Source organism: Gymnodraco acuticeps, unplaced genomic scaffold (genome assembly GCF_902827175.1).
Source record: "Gymnodraco acuticeps unplaced genomic scaffold, fGymAcu1.1, whole genome shotgun sequence".
NCBI lineage: Eukaryota > Metazoa > Chordata > Actinopteri > Perciformes > Bathydraconidae > Gymnodraco > Gymnodraco acuticeps.
Window position 1 is genome coordinate 141,156 of NW_022989766.1, and position 18,754 is coordinate 159,909.

Sequence of the window (18,754 nt, forward strand, 5' to 3'; positions counted from 1 at the left end):
TCTGCATGTGTGTTCTGTGTTCACCTCAGTGTGTGTGTTCTGTGTTCACCTCTGCATGTGTGTTCTGTGTTCACCTCTGCATGTGTGTTCTGTGTTCACCTCAGTGTGTGTGTTCAGTGCCGTGTGTCTGGCAAATAAAGTCAAGACCCCCTCAAAAGTTAAGATTTATTTCATTTTATGGATGAGCACCAAGCAACATCTCCAGGTGCTCCTTTGAGAACCAGGGCAAAAAAGTTATGTGCACCCCTGATTATATTACATGTTACTTGTTAGACGCTTTTATCCAAAGCGACTTACATACTCTATACTGTGGGCAATCCCCACAGGAGTAATTTGGGGTGAAGTGTCTTGCCCAGGGAAACAACGACATGCTGACTGCACTGCAGTGGGGTTTGAACCTGTGACCCCCTGATCCGAACACCAACTCACAACCCACTGCACCACACGCCCCTTCCTTATTTATTTAGTATTCCATAACTTAATAACAGAGATGTTCAAACTAAAGTGGTAGAGACATGGCAGAAATCCGACAATAAAGCAGGGTTAGATGATGCCATCTGCGATCGATTAACTATCCCTCCTGTACACAAGTATATTTCAGATCTGTGGAAAACACTGCAGTTGGTTGTATCGAAGTTAGATTCCTTTTCAATAGTAAAGTACAAGTACCTCTGAATAGTACTTAAGTACAGTACTTGAGTAAATGTACTTAGTTACTTCTCACCTCTGCTATTAACCTAAGACGTAGATTTGTTTTGTTGTGTCTGTCGGTTGTATTGAGTTATCGTGTTTTGTGATTATTTCAGAGACACAGCCGGAGAAGGAGCACTGAGAGCAGCATGGAGGAGAACAAAAAGACCCCTGGAGCTCAGGTCAGTGTGCATCACAATATATTCCTAAGACTGTTATCCCCAAATGAAAGATCACAACCTGTTTTAAAAAATACAATATTAATGCACAATATGGTTGGATATAGGTTAGAAAGTTGCTGTATTTTTCAAAACATTTATTTATAGATTGTTTTACATTTATCACATACAAATGAACATTCCCCAACATTAGATGATGCTAGCAAAATAAAAAAGTGTGCAGATACTAGAATCATCAATCAGTTTAAAGTACAGACCAATAATATAATTACATTAGCAAATTCAACAAAAATACAATAAAAGCAGATCCACAGACAGAGCAGAGTACAGCTTACAATTCTCCAAATATATTAACCATATTCAACATTTCCTCAGTAGTAGTAGTTTAGTCATTTCACTTTAACCTTCCATCACTTCTGCAATTTTCCCACTTTTTATAAATTCCAAAAATAATTCCCAAATGGTGTAAAATTCAGAAGCTTTCTTCCTTAGTATATATGTGAGTTTCTCAAGAGCCAGACTCAAAGTTAAATTGTTTAACCTGTGGCCCAGGGAGGGGCAACCAACATGTTTCCAACACAAAGCAATTGAGCGCCTGGCTTGTAGAAGGCATTGGTTAACCATTTTTCTTTCCCTAACCGATAGCGAACAGTCTTCTGGATAAATGCTTAAAATACAAAGTTTAGGGCTTAAAGGTTAGCGAGAAGGTTATTTGGGAAATATATCTTGTCACCGAAGTCCACAATCTTTTAACCTCTACACAATCCCACAAGCAATGATTCAGGGTACTTCATGGATCTTGCATTTATAACATAGATCAGGAATGTTAGGGTTAAACTTCTTAAACATCACAAGGGTGATGTACGTTCTCATTATCCGATTATATTGTATTAATCTAAGACGTGTATTAATAGTTTGTGTTTGTGCCTTTGAACCCATTTTACCCCAATCACACTCTGAAATATCCTCTGAAATATCCTCTAATACGTCTTTTATCCATGCCTGTCTTTTACTTTATGAGTTGTCTTTATGGTTTACCATTATGTTATAAAATTGAGTAACCCTTTGCTGATAACGTTTTTTATAGACAGTATCTCTAGTGTGGACATAGAAGGTTGTTGCAACAAGTTGTTTAAGTTTGCCAATATAAAACTCCTAACTTGCAGGTACTTGAAAAAGTGTTTCTGTGGCACGACATACTCCCAAATAGGTGAGAAACAAGACAACATTGGGGAGTTGCCTATATATTAGGGGTGTAATGGTACACGTACCCGTACCGAAATGATTCGGTACGGGCCCTTCGGTTCGGTACAGGTGTGTACCGAAGTGTACAGAACGAATATAACGTTAAACGTAAAAAATGGAGAACGTGAACAACTTTTTGGAAGTAATCTCAGGTGCTGCGTCGCAGCATTCAGAGTAATTTGCTCACATTGTGTTCAACGCGTCATAGAGCGAGCAAGTCATTTAATTGGACGAGAGGCATACTATGAGAGCTGGTCACAGGGATGCGTTCAAATGTAGTCAGTAATTTGAGGAAATGGCGAACGCAGATAAAGTTGAGCTCGAAAATCCTCCAGCATCATTGAAGTCTCTGGTTTGGGAACATTTTGGTTTCGCAGTTACGTACAAGGATGACGGACAAAGACAGGTGGACCGAACGAAAGCTGTTTGTCAGCATTGTTCAACTAAAATTGGTTACGCGGCTGGCAATACATCAAACTTGCACACTCATTTGAAAAGGCATCACCCGAACGTGAATATCACCGGTACCAAAAGAAAAAAGACTGAAGTGCAAACCCAACTCCCGCTAGCATTTAAGCCTCCACCACTCGCAAAGAGTTCAGACCAAGCCAAAGCTATTACAAATGCCAAATATCCTTATGTTGCCATGTTAGCAAAGCGCTACCTGGCTGTATCTGCTACCTCTGTCCCTAGCGAAACATGAAAATACAATGACAAGCAAGTCATAATGTCAAACTGGCTGCTTAGGTACTCAGTACTAGTACAGTAAAGTTCAAATACAGATTATTTCAGTTCATCCAAATGCTGCACCTTACTGTTTATTTTATTATATTTTGTATTTATTTGAGTGAATACTAATATTCACAGTTTAATAATTTTTTTAATATATAATTTTTTGTGATTTTTTTTTTCTGCTGTACCGAAAACGTACCGAACCGTGACCTAAAAACCGAGGTACGTACCGAACCGAAATGTTTGTGAACCGTTACACCCCTACTATATATGTATGTGCTTCATACCATGCAAGCATTTTATTTTTCACAAAGGGTTCCGTTGTTTTTTTCCTTCGATTTTCAGAAGGAGCAGAGTATAGAAAGCTATCCAGCATCAAACCCTTTGAAGACAACAACTCAACTCGTAACCATGGCAAATCAACTCTTCTTTAAAACCAAAACATTGTAGCCCTCAATTGTGCCGCCCAGTATTACCACTGAAAATGTGGTAGTTGTAACCCTCCCCTATTTCAAGGTAAATACAACAGAGAGAGTCTAAGTCTTGGCTTCCTGTTATTCCAAATACATTTAGAAAGTAGCTTTCTTATTTTAGAGAAAAATGGAGGAGGAGGTGCTAGTGGGATTGATTGAAAAAGATATAAACATTTTGGCAATATACTCATCTTAATTATATACATTTTTCCCACTAAGGACAGAGGCAATGTTGTCCACCTAGTGAAATCTTCTGACCCTTAAGCTAACAAGGGTTCGTAATTAGACACATTGAGAATGTCTATCTTTGCTGTAATTTTAATATCCAGATAAGAAAAACCATCTATGGCATTTACAAATGGGAAAGGTCATTTTGGATTTCTTCCCTCCTGTTCATAAAACTTAAAACCAGAGAATTTACCAAATTGATTGATTACTTTTAAGAGGGATGGAATTGATTTAGCAAGACCTGATAAAAACACTATGGCATCATCCGCATACAATGCTATACGATGCTCCTGTCTTAATACCATAAATCAAAGGGTGTGATCGTAAGGCTATTGCCAACGGCTCCATGGCTATCACAAAATATGAGAGCCTTGTCTCGTGCCGAGAAAGAGCTTAAACGGTTGTGAAATACAATTATTGGTTAATACTTGTAAAGTCAAACAGAGCCTAAGGCTTTAATAAACATAAAATAAAAAACAGATGACAAGTGGTCGAATATTAATAGATATGGATACATAGAATAACAAAATATCTTAACTTTATTCAGAATTTAAATCATAAACACTACAAATATGTTTCATTTAAAGACAAACCACCAATTAATAGGATAGACAACAGATGTAATGATTGCAGGCAGTCCTGCCTCCTCTGGCAAGCTGGGTGTAATCACCCTAATTACAGAGCCCCGTGCTGCATCCTCAAGGAGGGTTTAAATAGTACCTGTGTGCGATCCTAGTAGACGGAAGCGTGTAGACGGGAGGCACTTCTGCCGAGTCAGGACAGGCAGCCGGTAAGGTCACATCCATCATGCTGTGAGAGCTCCGCAGAGCCGCTGGTGAATGTTCTGTTGAATTGTTTGTGTGTATGCACGTGTCTTGTTAGAGCGCGAGCGCGCTGTGCAGCATTGTTTGTGTGGTTTCAATGTGCTGCGTTAATTGTGCGGCACATTCAGAGAGATGCGCTGTTTATTTATCTTAGAAAGAAGCTTTCTTGTTTAGAAATAAGTAATGTCTTATAAAGAATCCATTTGCTTTAGAAGCGTTATTAGTAAAGTCTTATTTTATTAACTGAATACCTCTGTTAAAGGAGGAAATAATAGTTTCTAGTTTAAAAATAATAATTAACTTGATTTGTCAACATTTCCAGAAAAAGTCAAGTTAAAAGAATCTGCTTTATTTACATGGTTACAAATTCTAAAATGTTCTCTTTTTTGTTTTCAAAGGTTTTTCACCTGCATAAAGTGACTGCATAAAGTGAACTTGCCAATCAAATAAAAAGTATTGAAAAGAAGCTGTGTCACTGGAGTGAAATCCTGTTCCCAAAGTCCGGTAGATGCCTCATCCCTTTCAAGTGGGGAATACACACAAAAAGCGCAGGAAACTTGACAATACTACTGCGGACGAATTAACAAACACAATTTTAATCCATTTAAGAAATTATTCATCAAGACCAAAGCACTTCTAGCAGATAGGGCATTCGATTCTGTCAAACGTCTTTTCTGCATCGAGTGACAAAATGGCCTTGTCCGGGGTTCCTTCTCAAAACGTAACTCTCCTTACATTATGGAATCCCTGACCATTTTTATCAAAGCCGCTTTGATCTGAGTGTATCATCTGTGGCAGGCACCTCTCCAGTCCCATAGCCAAGGCTTTAGCAATGATCTTTACGTCAGAGTTCAAAAATGGAATTGGTCTGTTAGAGCCACATTCGGATGATGATTTACCTGTCTTTAAAATAAGAGTTATTAAGGCACTTTGTAGCGAAGGGGGAGGTTGCCCTGCTCTAATGATTCCAACGCATACATGTTTAACAATGGGGCTATCAATTTTGCATTGAAAAATGTATACATGTAAATTGGGATTCCATCAGGTCCTGTGGCCAGAATTTAAGGCCTTAAAAAGTGTTAAATATGATCAAACAAATAATAAAGGTCTTAAATATGATTTAGAAGGTCTTAAAAATGATCGGATTTGAAAGGTACTTCTGTGTTGCGATCGCGTCTAAATGTGTTTTGGGGGAAATGTCCGGGCTGCAAAGTAACCAGTATGGTAATAGCCCTTCAGTTCCCCCCAACAATTCGTATTGAGATAAATCAACATGGAACCAGTAATCACTAACTTTGTTTCCCCAACCCCTTATCGGAGAACACCCAGCTAGTAACCAAGCAACCAAGCCAGCGGCAGTCAGAAACTAAGGTATCTTCGAATCTATTTACAAACAAATATGGGGAAGTGTAAGTTCAACCATATTTAGTTGGAAAACATCACATGTAGTGCTAGGTTGAAACCAGTTGAGGGGAACATGTTTGTAGCCCGCTGCACCTTTTTTTTTTTTAAAATAGCGTTTGTTTTGCTAATGTAGCGTTAGCTAGTGCAGCAGCGGCTAGATCCTATACCTCCTGGGTTTTAGGCGGCGGAAGTGACGTAATCTGTCACCCAGGACAAGAGACGAGCATATTAAATGTAGTATTTTTGGTTTTGTGTTTGTGTTTCCAGGTATAACATTTAAGTTATAACAATCATAATTTGTGAATTAATTTCATTATGGTATTTGAGTTTGTTTCAGATTAACTTTTGTATTTGATGTTGCAATTTAATTTCTCCAAGAGACAAAAATCACTATACATATACAGCAGGAGAACACGCCGTCCACCGCGGAGAATAAACAGAAGGGCAACCATGCTCCGGGGTCTTCTTCGCTGCTTTTGGTGTATTTTGTGGCGGCAGCAGCGCCACTTACAGGCCTGGCATATGTACTACAGCATTTCCAGCGGTCTAGTGTGAACGGACACGTTAATGAATCGAATGCGTGTGAACGGAAGACTTTTTTACGTTTGCGTATGCTTTTTACTGTATGCGTCCTCGTGGGGCCGCGGTCTAAGCCAAACTATATCCGGTCACAGAGATCTGCTATTTTAAAGTAAGGTCAACACATATCGACCCTAAATATAGTCTATATTAAGAACGAGAAAAGTCTTAACATATATATCGTTTTTTGTAAACATATGACAAATGTGTGAGGGTGATGACGTCAGAGCATCGTCCTATGTGCCGGGCTTATCCCCGGACAGCCCCAGCCCAATTTAACCCCTGGGTATTTGTGAGGGAGCTCCCATATGGCATTACCCCGCTGAAGCTCACCAAAGTTTAATATATTTCATAGTTCAAAGTTTTGTCAATTGTTTTGTTTATTGGTCAAATACTGGTTTATAATGGTTTCTGAGGAGTTTTACTGGAATGAAAGAGCACAGAGTACAGAAGCAACAAAGCAGCATACTGCATTAAACCTGACCTTCACAGAGAGGTTGAATGTGGAAAGGAGGCTTCAGTAGTCTGTCTGCACTCTGTTTAGTTGTGCTATCTTACAATCAATATAGTAAATGTGAGGTAAAGTGTGTCGCCAATGTAACCGGTTTGAACTCGAAGTTGCGATGAGGTCTTAAAATGTATGGAAAGGGTCTTAAAAAAGGTCTTAAGGCGAGACACGGCAGGCAAAAACATCGTTTTTCAAGTACTGGTCAATTTTGAGATTTTGTGCTATTTTGATTCCATAACATGTTTTCTTTCAGGCTTTTGGAAGGAAAACGTACAAAATACACATTTAAGTGTTTATTTTACTATAGTTTGTCTATTTGCGTCTGTAGATTTCTCCTAAATTCACCAAAAGTTAGCATTCTAACGTAACATAAAGTACCGCGACCGCTGTGTGCACCATGTCAACAGAGGTATCGCTGGAAAGCTGTGTCTCTCCTGCACAATCGCATCTGATCCAAATATGGTCATTTCCTTTGTATCAGCAACCAATCGTGAAAGCACAAAGGGGTCTTAAACCAAGAAACAAAATCTCATTGGCTGGTGTCAATTTCTGACAACGTGATTCGTTCAGATGCGTCACGTGGTGTGCTAAAACACTTCCTGGTTAGCTTTCAGCTAGAAATTGAAATCTCAAAATGCCAAAAGAACGGCGAAAAAAAACGTTCACAGAGAAGACGACAACAATTGTCACTTGCACGAAGCAAGGTTATAAAAAAATGACCCTGAACATGAAATACCTTCACGGAGTGCGTCGATGCGCAAGCTGTCATCCAAAGAACAGGAGGGTTTAGCTAGCGCCTCACTGCAATCTTTAAAGGTCGTTTTCTCAAAATGAGTTTTTTCTCCTACTCTGAGTTCGAAATTTCAACTTCAGTAGCACGTACATACACCAAACCTTCCAGTTATATTCCCATCAATATTATGAAGGCTTTTAATGAAGGGTTTGTTCATATATAATTCATAGCCTGAATTATACAACATTGTATACCTAAAAACATGGCGAAAATTGATATTTTAGGGCTGTTGACAGTATTTTCTGATTTATGGAGTGATAAAAAGAGATATCCAATATCCCTTCTGTAAAAGCCTTAGATACTAATATGACTACAAAATGAAACAAGAATTTTGAATCTGGCTATATCCAAAGTTCAGATTTCGATTCCTGAAATGTGTTAAAATATGTGCATATTTAATGAGATAATGGATAATTTGCATATTTAAACATGCTATTTCAGAAAACTTGTAATACAAAAGACAATTGCCTTATTGTAAGTAATTAACTGGAGAAATTTCTAGCTGATACCTTTAAGTTAAAAAAATTACCCTATTCACCTGGGGTGTCTCGCCTTAAAAGGTATTAAATTTGACTTCAGGATTCCTGCATATACCCTGATATATATATATATATCCTAAATGTTCTTTGGGTTTTATCCACAAATGCAACACAAATAAGAACTGTAAGTTATTAGTTAATAATCAAACCATTATTATTGAAATGTAAGTATATTTCACACATTTTAATGTTGTTCTAGAGTATGATCTCATTATTCGTTAATGAACCTCATATTTGTGACAAGACGTGTGTGAGCGGAACTCTCCTCTATTTAGGGTAAACTTTGAACTTTGAATACAAAAGTTGCCGATTTCTCATCCACGATTACATCACTTCCGCCGCCTAAAACCCAGGAGGTATACGATCTATCACTACACACACACACACACACACACTTTTTTTCTAACATGCCAACACAGTTCTGTGTACTGTTATGCTGTTATGTTCAGTCATCGTTCTTATGTTGAACATGAATACATTTACTTTGTAAGTAATTATGGGACGTATTTCTTCTTTCATAGCAATTTTCCTTCATACTTTCTTGCCGTGAAATAGGTATTGAATTCTATTAAAAGTGGTCTTAAAAAGTTTTACATTTGAGTTGGTGAAACCTGCAGGAACCATGAGACAGCCCATCTAGGAAAGTGTTTTTGATGAAGAGTAGTACCCATAGAGTCCAGTACAGGGCGGAGCCTGTGTGTGATAGAACAAAGGCCTGATTAATTTCCAATGGATCTGTAGTTATTGCCCCCAGTTCATTTTTTTATTTCATTTATTGCTCTTTCTGAATTAAGTTTTTTTTATTTGCCAGGCAAGTATATTAGTGTCTCACATTTTAAAGGATAATGTACAGGAGTTTAATCGAGTTTCGCCAGGAGCTCACTAAAAAGACGTGTGCCTAGTTTGTTGCTATAACCACGCCCTTGTACGTTACTGTGTTTACTGTAGTTAGAACGTTGCTGTATTTACGGTGGTTAGAACGTTACTGTGTTTACTGTGGTTAGAATGTTGTTGTATACCAGAGGTGTTGGTAAGTCATACATGTGCAAACTGTCTCAAAGCTTAACCTACAAGTCTCAACCAAGTTTCTGTGGTGAGAGTCAAGCAAGTCAATTCATACTAAATTCTGATGAATAACCCCAGTTTCTGCATTTAAATCAGTTAAAAGACAGATTTTATGCTAAGTAGAATTTTATTTATTTATTTCTATTATAACAATAGAGAGTAGTGTGTGTGTGTGTGTGTGTGTGTGTGTGTGTGTGTGTGTGTGTGTGTAGTGTGTGTGTGTGTGTGTGTGTGTGTGTGTGTGTGTGTGTGTGTGTGTGTGTGTGTGTGTGTGTGTGTGTGTGTGGTGTGTGTGTGTGTGTGTGTGTGTGTGTGTGTGTGTGTGTGTGTGTGTGTGTGTGTGTGTGGTGTGTGTGTGTGTGTGTGTGTGTGTGTGTGTGTGTGTGTGTGTGTGTGTGTGTGTGTGTGTGTGTGTGTGTGTGTGTGTGTGTGTGTGTGATCATGCGCCTTGGTGACTGGACATCTCCTTCATAAAATGAGCAATAGGGGGAATAATCAGGCAGTTTGATGTGTGTGTGGTTAAAACGTAGCAGCCTGTGGTCGCTCTTTAGCTGTTCTAATGAAGGTAAACACAGTGAAGTAAACAGTAAAAGGCACAGCTTTTTGCAGCTGGTGCTGCTCTTCTCAGATTCTGTCGAGTTACACGTTACTGCCTCCTGCTGCTGCAGAGATTTCATGAAGTGAAGGAGGTTTTCCTTCTATAAAACAGCTGTGGGCAGCAGATACTGTGAGAGTCACAGACATGAATTCATAGATCAAGACTGGTTCACAGACTCTCCTGTTTTGCCGATCTGGTGCTTAAACAAATATCTCCACACCTCCGGTCAAAATATCCCTAAAATGTAGTCCGAGTTCGAAATATATCTCAAATAATGTATGCACTGCCATTTCCCAACATAAACATAACAGTCTGCAATGAAACGGTTGTCTCCTGTGCGCTCCACTTCCTACTTGGCTCACCAGGATCTTTCTCGTCTCTCTTATTTATTTTTCATTGCCCTTTAGGGGCTTCGTATAATACGAAAACAAATGCAAATATTTTATTTTAAAAAGTGAAGTCCTTTCGAGTCATCTGTCTCAAGCCTAAGTTAAGTCGTGAATTCCAAGTCGAGTCTTTTATCAATGTTAGTCACGCAAGTCCAAAAATATGCGACTTGAGTCTGACTCGAGTCAAGTGATGTGACTCGAGTCCCCCACCTCTGGTATATACTGTGGTTAGAATGTTGCTGTATTACTGTATCAAATATAATACAAAAAGTTATTAAAAGCAGTATTTTGTTAACTGAAAGTTTGTATTAAGTGAGTTTTCATTGTGTTAACTGTTAATGTATTTATGCTTTTTAAATTTACTTTCTCTCTTTCTCTGACCATCTGTTTTAGAAACCGAAAGGAAGAGAGAGACGTCACAGCTGTCAGCAATGTGATAAATCCTTTAAAACATCTGGAGATTTAAAGCTCCACCTGTGTATTCACACTGGAGAAAAACCGTACAGCTGTGAAGAGTGTGGGAAAACGTCCGCTACATTAGGTAATCTACAAGCACATCAACGTATTCACACAGGAGAGAAACCATACAGCTGTGAAGAGTGTGGGCAAACGTTCACGGCATCCGGTAATCTCCAAACACATCAACGTATTCACACTGGAGAGAAACCGTACAGCTGTGAAGAGTGTGGGAAAACGGCCGCTACATTAGGTAATCTACAAGCACATCAACGTATTCACACAGGAGAGAAACCATACAGCTGTGAAGAGTGTGGGCAAACGTTCACGGCATCCGGTAATCTCCAAACACATCAACGTATTCACACTGGAGAGAAACCGTACAGCTGTGAAGAGTGTGGGAAAACATTCAATCAATCAGGTGCTCTCCAATCACATCAACGTGTTCACACTGGAGAAAAACCATACAGCTGTGAAGAGTGTGGGAAAACGTTCACTCAATCAGGTGCTCTCAAATCACATCAACGTATTCACACAGGAGAAAAACCATACAGCTGTGAAGAGTGTGGGAAAACATTCAAGAAATCAGATCATCTCAAAACGCATCATCGTGGTCACAATGTAGAAAAACCGTACACCTGTGAAGAGTGTGGGAAACATTTTTCTCACTCAAGTGATCTCAAAACACATCATCGCATTCACATGGCAGAGAAATCGTACAGCTGTGAAGAGTGCGGGAAAACGTTCACTACATTAGGTGCTGTCAAAGCACATCAACGTATTCACACAGGAGAGAAACCATACAGCTGTGAAGAGTGTGGGCAAACGTTCACGACATCAGGTAATCTCCAAACACATCAACGTATTCACACTGGAGAGAAACCGTTCAGCTGTGAAGTGTGTGGGAAAACATTCACTCAGTCAGGTGCTCTCCAAACACATCAACGTATTCACACTGGAGAGAAACCGTACAGCTGTGAAGAGTGTGGGCTAACGTTCACGACATCAGGTGGTCTCATAACACATAAACGTGTTCACACAGGAGAGAAACCGTATAGCTGTGAAGAGTGTGGGAGAACGTTCACTCAATCAGGTGCTCTCAAAACACATCAACGTATTCACACTGGAGAGAAACCGTACAGCTGTGAAGAGTGTGGGCTAACGTTCACGACATCAGGTGCTCTCAAAACACATCAACGTGTTCACACTGGAGAGAAACCGTACTGGTGTGAAGAGATGCTGTTTTCTCCCTAACCCATCATGTATTTACCTAAATCTGACTCAACCGTTTTTTATGTTCTAACCAGCGTTCACTAGGCGTGTTTAAATTAATCGTTTCTACGATGCATCGCGACGTGGATGATTCTTCATCGATGCAGTGACAGAACATAATCGATTATAGCGTAGTAACGATGCTTCCTGATTTTCTGGCCGCTGCTTTACAATAAAAAATTTTTTTTATATCACTTGAATATGAAATCGGTCGGTGACGCAGAGATCAAGGAACAGACCCCACAGCGGCACAATCAGTCCGTGTCGCTGCGGCTCAGACACAAAGGGATTTGTGTTTTTTTTTTTAAATACTCGCCTTACAATCATGTCAGGTTTTTGGTGGATTTAATTAAGTCTTGGATTTCAGAGTATGAATGTGCTATTTTCAGGCAATAAATATGTGTGTAAGTTTGTGAAGGCAGGAGGAAAAAGCTTCCGTCTCCTCTCTGCAGCTCCGAACCCCTCCCCCTCCCTGAAAATAATGAGTGACAGGCTGATAGTAACCTGATAGAAACTTTATTATTCACTTAATCATTGATTGAGATATGATGAGGCTAACTTAATCTCATACATTCATGGGATTTATGTAACAGTAAGACAGAGAATGTAAGTTTGGACCCACATGCAGTATTTTTGTTTTTATATGCTGTTGTAAATACTCCTGTTGTCTGCTGTGTTCAGACTCAAGTCATGTTTGTGATGCCACATTCAGTGTCCTTTTTTAAACAGAAGACCGTTGCTAGAAGCTGCAGCTAGACTGCAGAAGCATTTGTTTTTTGTTTTTGAGGATGGAACAACACAGATATAGGTAGGCTATACCTATAGAATTGGTTTACTTTGGTTTATAAATTAAAGGTGGGGTAGGTCATTTTGGAGAAACCAGCTTGAGTGCGCTAGAATTTGAAAATACACAACCGGAAAAAATCTGCCACTTCCTTACAGAGCCCCTCCTCCAACACACACAAACGCGCACAAGATAAGTTTTTTCACAGATGGAAAGCTGACAGGCAGGTAGGCCATCCAGTTATTTTAGCCGGGCCGGCTATGGGGATGTTAAGAGCATTCCATGGAATATAACAAAAAGTGTATCTCGAGCCGGTTTCTCAAACTTACCTAACCCACCTTTAATGTCAAGACATTTATGTTATTGATTTCTGAAGCACTTTCTAAATGATAAAAAAGAGACTTCATATGTATTTAGTGCATGTATGCATTGATGAAAAAGAAGCCATGTGCAGTAATATAGACAATTGAGGGTGCAACGTATTGGTATGAATCATGATACATCGAGGATAATCGTAATCGAATCGTGAAACCAGTGAAGATGCACAGCCCTAGCGTTCACACTATGCCAAAAGAAGGCCACAGAGATGCTGTTTCTCCCGATGTAATTCAAATCATTGTTCTACTATGCTATGTTTCAACCATGGTTTTCTAATAGTCTTGTTATTCCTTTTATAAAATATCATATGTCCAGGGTTTAATTGCTAGCCTTGTTAAGCTGCATTGAAGGAATTTAGTTTCAATGTTCATTAATATGCCGATTAGTTTCTCGAATAATCTGTTTGGTTCATAAAATGTTGTGACTTTAAACTTTGATTGGGATGTTTTGATAGTTCCTGTTGAGTTGGCAGTCAGTTCTGGTTTAAAAAAATAACCAATGATGAATGTATCTAGAAAATATTCATGATGTTTTCAGTTTGATTCTGTTCTCTTTGTTTAAATTATCAGAATGTACCAAAAATAAAAAAGGCCTTAGAGACAGACTCACATCCCTGCATATTTTCTGTGTTTTTCAGCACATTATAAACATGTCATTCCCTTGTTTTAGGGCCGCTGACTGCTGGATGAAATGTGTCACTCAAACATTAATTTTAACGAAAAATATACCTTTGTCCTGGTTTGTTCCAAGTGAAGGACTCCAGCTCACAATGAGGTATTAAACAACAAAAAGTGTGTTTCTCCAACAGTTTAAGGCTGCAGCCACACAAGGACGATAATGGTCGTATCTGTTACAGTTCTCTATCAGATAGACGGTTCGGCCACACGAGGCCCACATGGAAACGCATAAAACGATAACAATAACGGGTCCCAAGGTGGGTAGATCTGCGAACGAAATGCTCTGGGGGGGTAAACGGCTCTGTGTTTACGTCTATACGATCATTTCCTGATAACGATAATTCAATAGCCCCAGTGTTTCGAGCCAGGTCTCGCAGGACAGTGCACCCAGCAGGAGCTTCCAGCTAGATTTGATCAGTGCTTGAATTGGGCCGGTACTCACCGGTACGCAGTACTGGCACTTCTGATTTTTACCCATGTGGTACCGGCACTTCTTACTGAGTACCGGCAAGGTGCCGGTACTCAGCCCTCGGGAGGACCGGGAGGTTTCCCGATGGCCTGGCCTGTTAAGTGGCCTGCTGGCCTGAGGATTTTTTTGTATATGTGTGTATTGTGAACGAAACGCTGTGCAAATGTGGGTCTGACTCTGCCTCACAGAGGGTGACTGGCTGTCTACATGATGTGGCCTGCCGACATGGCCACTTTCATACAGATACTAATACTAATACATACTAATGCCCTCGATTGGTCTCTGTGTGTCATTCAAGCTCGGGAGGGTGTGTGTTAGTGTATGTGTGGCGCGAGCGAGAAAGCGTGCGCACCAGTGACGTGTATTGTTGTTAGCATCTGGTGCTAGCTAGCTGCGCTAATGGATATAAGGAGCTGATTCAACAACAAGGTGGAGGAAGAGTCCTCTGCTGTCAGACTGAGAAGCTGATAACTACAGCTCAGGTGAGGTAAAGGACTCTGAGTGTTTAGATAGTTAACTTAGTCTAAGTTATCTCAGTGGGTCTCAAACGGTTCGGTTACCATTTATGTAAACACATATTTCCATTTGAGGGGGTAGTGATTAGTAAAATATGCATGAATAATACAAATAAAATGTTAACTAGGTGAAAAAAGGTAAGATAAACTTGTTGAGAGCTAAAACTAGTCTTTGCTGCTGCCTCAAAGAGGAGCAGGGGGAGAGGAGGGAGGCAGATTCAGGAGCACAGACACACTCACAACTATAAATGAATAAAAAACAAATAAATAAGTTTCATATTGGATATGGTATGTTATTAGTTATGGCCATGTAATTATGATTTTATGATTATTTAAATCAAATGAAGTTTTATTTATATAGCACATTTATAAACGATTTTTGGTCGAGCGAAAGTGCTGTACATATAATAAAAATAGCCTACAGTATAGACACTTTACAGCTAATACAATAGCACAGATTGTTCTGAATATCAGTATGGGAAAAAATGACACCCTCTATCCTTAGTCCCTCACATCGTACAAGGAAAAACTTCTGGAGAAAACCCACAGTTTAAAGGGAAAAAATGGGAGAAATCTCAGGGAGAGCAACAGAGGAGCGATCCCTCTCCCAGGACGGACAGACGTGCAAGAGATGCCGTGTGTAAATCTAAGAGATAATACATTTTACAGCATAGGTAGTCCAAATGTTAGGAAATGCATGTGTCTGTAATAAGAAGATGAATCTATGAAGATGTCAACTACAAACCTGTGGGAGCCTTCAGAGAGGCAGCATGACGAGACCCAGGCAGGACCGCAGAGACAGGTTTAGCCACGACCCGAAGTCCACGACTTAATCCAGAACTCAGCATAGAGGATCCAGGACACAGGACCACAGCAAGAAGATCAGCCTCGACTCCGGATCCCGGCGTAGATATAGACACAAAACAAGAAAACATTTGGCTGGGTTAATCGGAACAAGAGAATACACAAATTTGGCTGGGTTAATCGGAACAAGAGAATACACACAGACAGACAGACGGAAGAACAAACACTCCCTTAGAATAGGTTGAGGGCAAAGGGTAGCAAGTAAGAGAGTAAGAAACATAGGTGGAGAGGCACACTCAGGGAACAAGGTCCCCACTGGAGCCTTAGTTGGAAATTGATGAGAGATAGGGAGGTACGCTGTGTCTACGAATCGTAACATTCCCCGGCCTGTCTAAGACACTCTACAAACCGTTTCCCTCTAATAAAACCTTGAGAGGTTAGAGAGGGAAAAGGTCTTGGATAAAAGTTATTCTTGATAAGAGAAGCCTAGAAGGCCAGAGAGAAAAAGTGAGTTTTAAGTGTTGATTTAAAAAACCCCAAGGTCTGGGCCGACCTCACATGGAGGGGCAAAAATGTTCCAGAGCCTGGGACCCGCTGCTGCGAATGCTCGGTACCCTCGGGTTTTGAGCCTGGTCTTAGGCACTATCAGCAGCAGCTGATCGGCTGACCTTAAGGCTCTGCCTGGGGTGTAGCGATGGAGGAGTTTGGCTACATAGGCCGGAGCCAGCCCATTTAGGGCTTTGAAAACAAACAAAAGGATTTAAAAATCTATTCTGAACTGAACTGGAAGCCAGTGCAATGAGGCCAGAATTGGGGTGATGTGGTCACCCTTTTTATGGCCAGTTAGAAGACGTGCAGCTGCGTTCTGCACTAGCTGCAGGCGTCTAATTGAGGCCTGGTCGATACCCACATACAGAGCATTGCAGTAATCCAGTCTCGAGGTAACAAAGGCGTTAATAACCCTTTCTAGGTCTTTAAAAGATAAAAACGACTTGGTCTTAGTCAATAGTCGTATTTTAAAAAAGCAGGTCTCGACTACGGTGCTGACCTGCTTATCAAATTTAAAAGCGCTATTGAAGGTCACTCCAAGGTTCATGACAGAGGGGAGGATGTTTTTATTGAGGGAGCCCAGAATATCAACCGGAGAGGCTGGAGGTCGGGGTCCAAAAAAGATGACCTTGGTCTTGCTCTCGTTGAGGGTGAGGGAGTTTTGGCTCAGCCAGGATTTAATCTCTGTTAAGCAGTCCATCAACTGCTGTAGTGAGTTGGCATTTTGATTGAGAGGCAGATAGATCTGTACATCATCAGCGTAACAATGGAAGGGGATATTATGTTTTGTGAGAATTAAATCTAGGAGCAGTATGTACAGTAGAAAAAGGATGGGGCCCAGAATCGAGCCTTGGGGAACCCCACAGGTAAGAGGGGCTTTGGCCGAGGAGAAGGCACCCAACTGCACTGAGAGGCTACGGTCTGTAGGTAAATTTAAATGTATACAGTTCTGTGTCATATGGGTGTAGTCTCTTTATTTCCCCCTCAAAATGCACCAGATTGATGCATTTAAGTCCAACATTTAAAATATATATTTTGCCGGGAAAGCATGCCCCCGGACCCCCCTATAGGATTTGAGGTCCACCCCCACTTAAAATATGTTCACATGGACAGGTTCCTAAATAGATTTGCAATTTTTTTTAAATAGTAACCCATCTCCATATGTTTATTTTTGGGTAGTAGATTTAAACTAGAGGGCTATCACTATGGGCAGCAAAGCTGTAAATATTGACAAATAAATCCAGCAAAATGACACAAAAAACTGGTAGTGGCCTGGCTGGGTGTATAATTCCCGGCCTGACTTATTGTCCCAGTCCGGCCCTGATTGACGCATGACAACAAATATGCCCAGCGTACCTATGACAGTGGCGAACCGTGTCTTGCACTTGTCATTTCAACGTTAAAAACAATAAAACTACATGAATTGCTTCGTCGCATTCATCTAGATCCTCTGTCTCGAACCAGTTAACTAGCGGGCCTTCTAGAGTACCCTGGAACCGAGGGAAACTCTGAAAGAATACGCCCATTGGCTACAAATCAATATATGATTGGTTGATCAAACTGTCAATCCAAACGTACGCTCTCATTCAGTGCAACGGCCAGGGCATTCGATCAAGGATGTAGAATACCTTGGTTGAAGGATATTCTACCCAGAGACCCAGAACAAGATCTGATTGGTTGCTTTCTTTTCTAACACAAAACCACTGAAATGCGTAGTGCATGGTCCGACAAGGACAAACAAATCAACGTAACACTGTAATATTACAGATCAACAACACAGATACGATTCTCATTTATTCATTTTATATACATTTGATTACATTTGATTTATATAATTAAATCGATTTTTTGTTTGTTTTATCTGAGTGTGTCAGGGAATACCTTGAAGGCCCTGACGGTTCGCCACTGACCTATGACGCGCCGCAGCGATAGACTAGAGCAGAAAAGACATCACATAACGTTGGCATTTCAAAAATGTTAGCGTGGCTTAATAATAGTGCGAAAAGACAGCGGTTGTCGCCAGACAAGCATTCCCTCTCTCCTTTCCTGCTGAAAGATGGTGAGTGTACTCAGGGACGAGGAGTCATTTAACCAGCCGCCAGTAGGAGTCAGGCTTTACTTTGTTTTATATCCATAAAGAAAAAGTAAATCTGTTTACAGTTGTTTCATATGGATGTTGAGAGGTATCCATATATCTCTTCATTTTGCTCTCAAAGTGCACCAGATTGATGCATCTAACTTCAATATTTAAAAAAAATCTTCCCGGGGAGCATGCCCCCGGACCCCCCCAAGGTGTCAGGTCCACTCCCCACTTATAAAAATAGCACTTTACCACTGCACCCCCTCTAATCTCAGATGCACGCTGAGTCATTTTGTTTAAGTACAGTGAGCCTTTCTAAAATATACAGTAAAGAGACAAACCCACCAGCATTATAGGATATAGGCCTACTATGACTTTGTGCCAAATACTTGTTTTTGGGCTGTATAAATAAATTGACTTGAAACAGTTGCTGATTTAGAGTACTGGCACCTTTTTTATTCCAATTCAAGCACTGCATTTGATCGATATGGACATAAAGAGTGAAGTCTAATCGGACAGGAGAG

At 40.2% G+C, this 18,754-nt stretch overlaps 2 protein-coding genes across 14 annotated transcripts in view; one reads left to right on the forward strand and one right to left on the reverse strand.

Moving 5' to 3' along the window:
- The window catches only part of LOC117546162 (zinc finger protein 726-like), a 28,064-nt gene extending 14,320 nt beyond the window's left edge, over nucleotides 1-13,744 (forward strand). For 3 of the 13 annotated variants that reach the window (XM_034216306.1, XM_034216315.1, XM_034216329.1), the window contains 2 exons: nucleotides 807-872; nucleotides 10,640-13,744. In XM_034216306.1, coding sequence (XP_034072197.1) covers nucleotides 807-872; nucleotides 10,640-11,956 — 1,383 coding nt within the window. In that variant the 3' untranslated portion in view covers nucleotides 11,957-13,744. Of the gene's footprint in view, nucleotides 1-804; nucleotides 2,080-3,160; nucleotides 4,838-10,639 lie in introns of those variants that run through there. The other 10 variants (XR_004568948.1, XR_004568952.1, XR_004568957.1 and 7 more) reach the window with 9 other exon arrangements.
- LOC117546212 (zinc finger protein 239-like) overlaps nucleotides 1-18,754 on the reverse strand; it is a 111,933-nt gene that overhangs the window by 57,000 nt on the left and 36,179 nt on the right. The gene's annotated exons all lie outside the window — the stretch shown is intronic.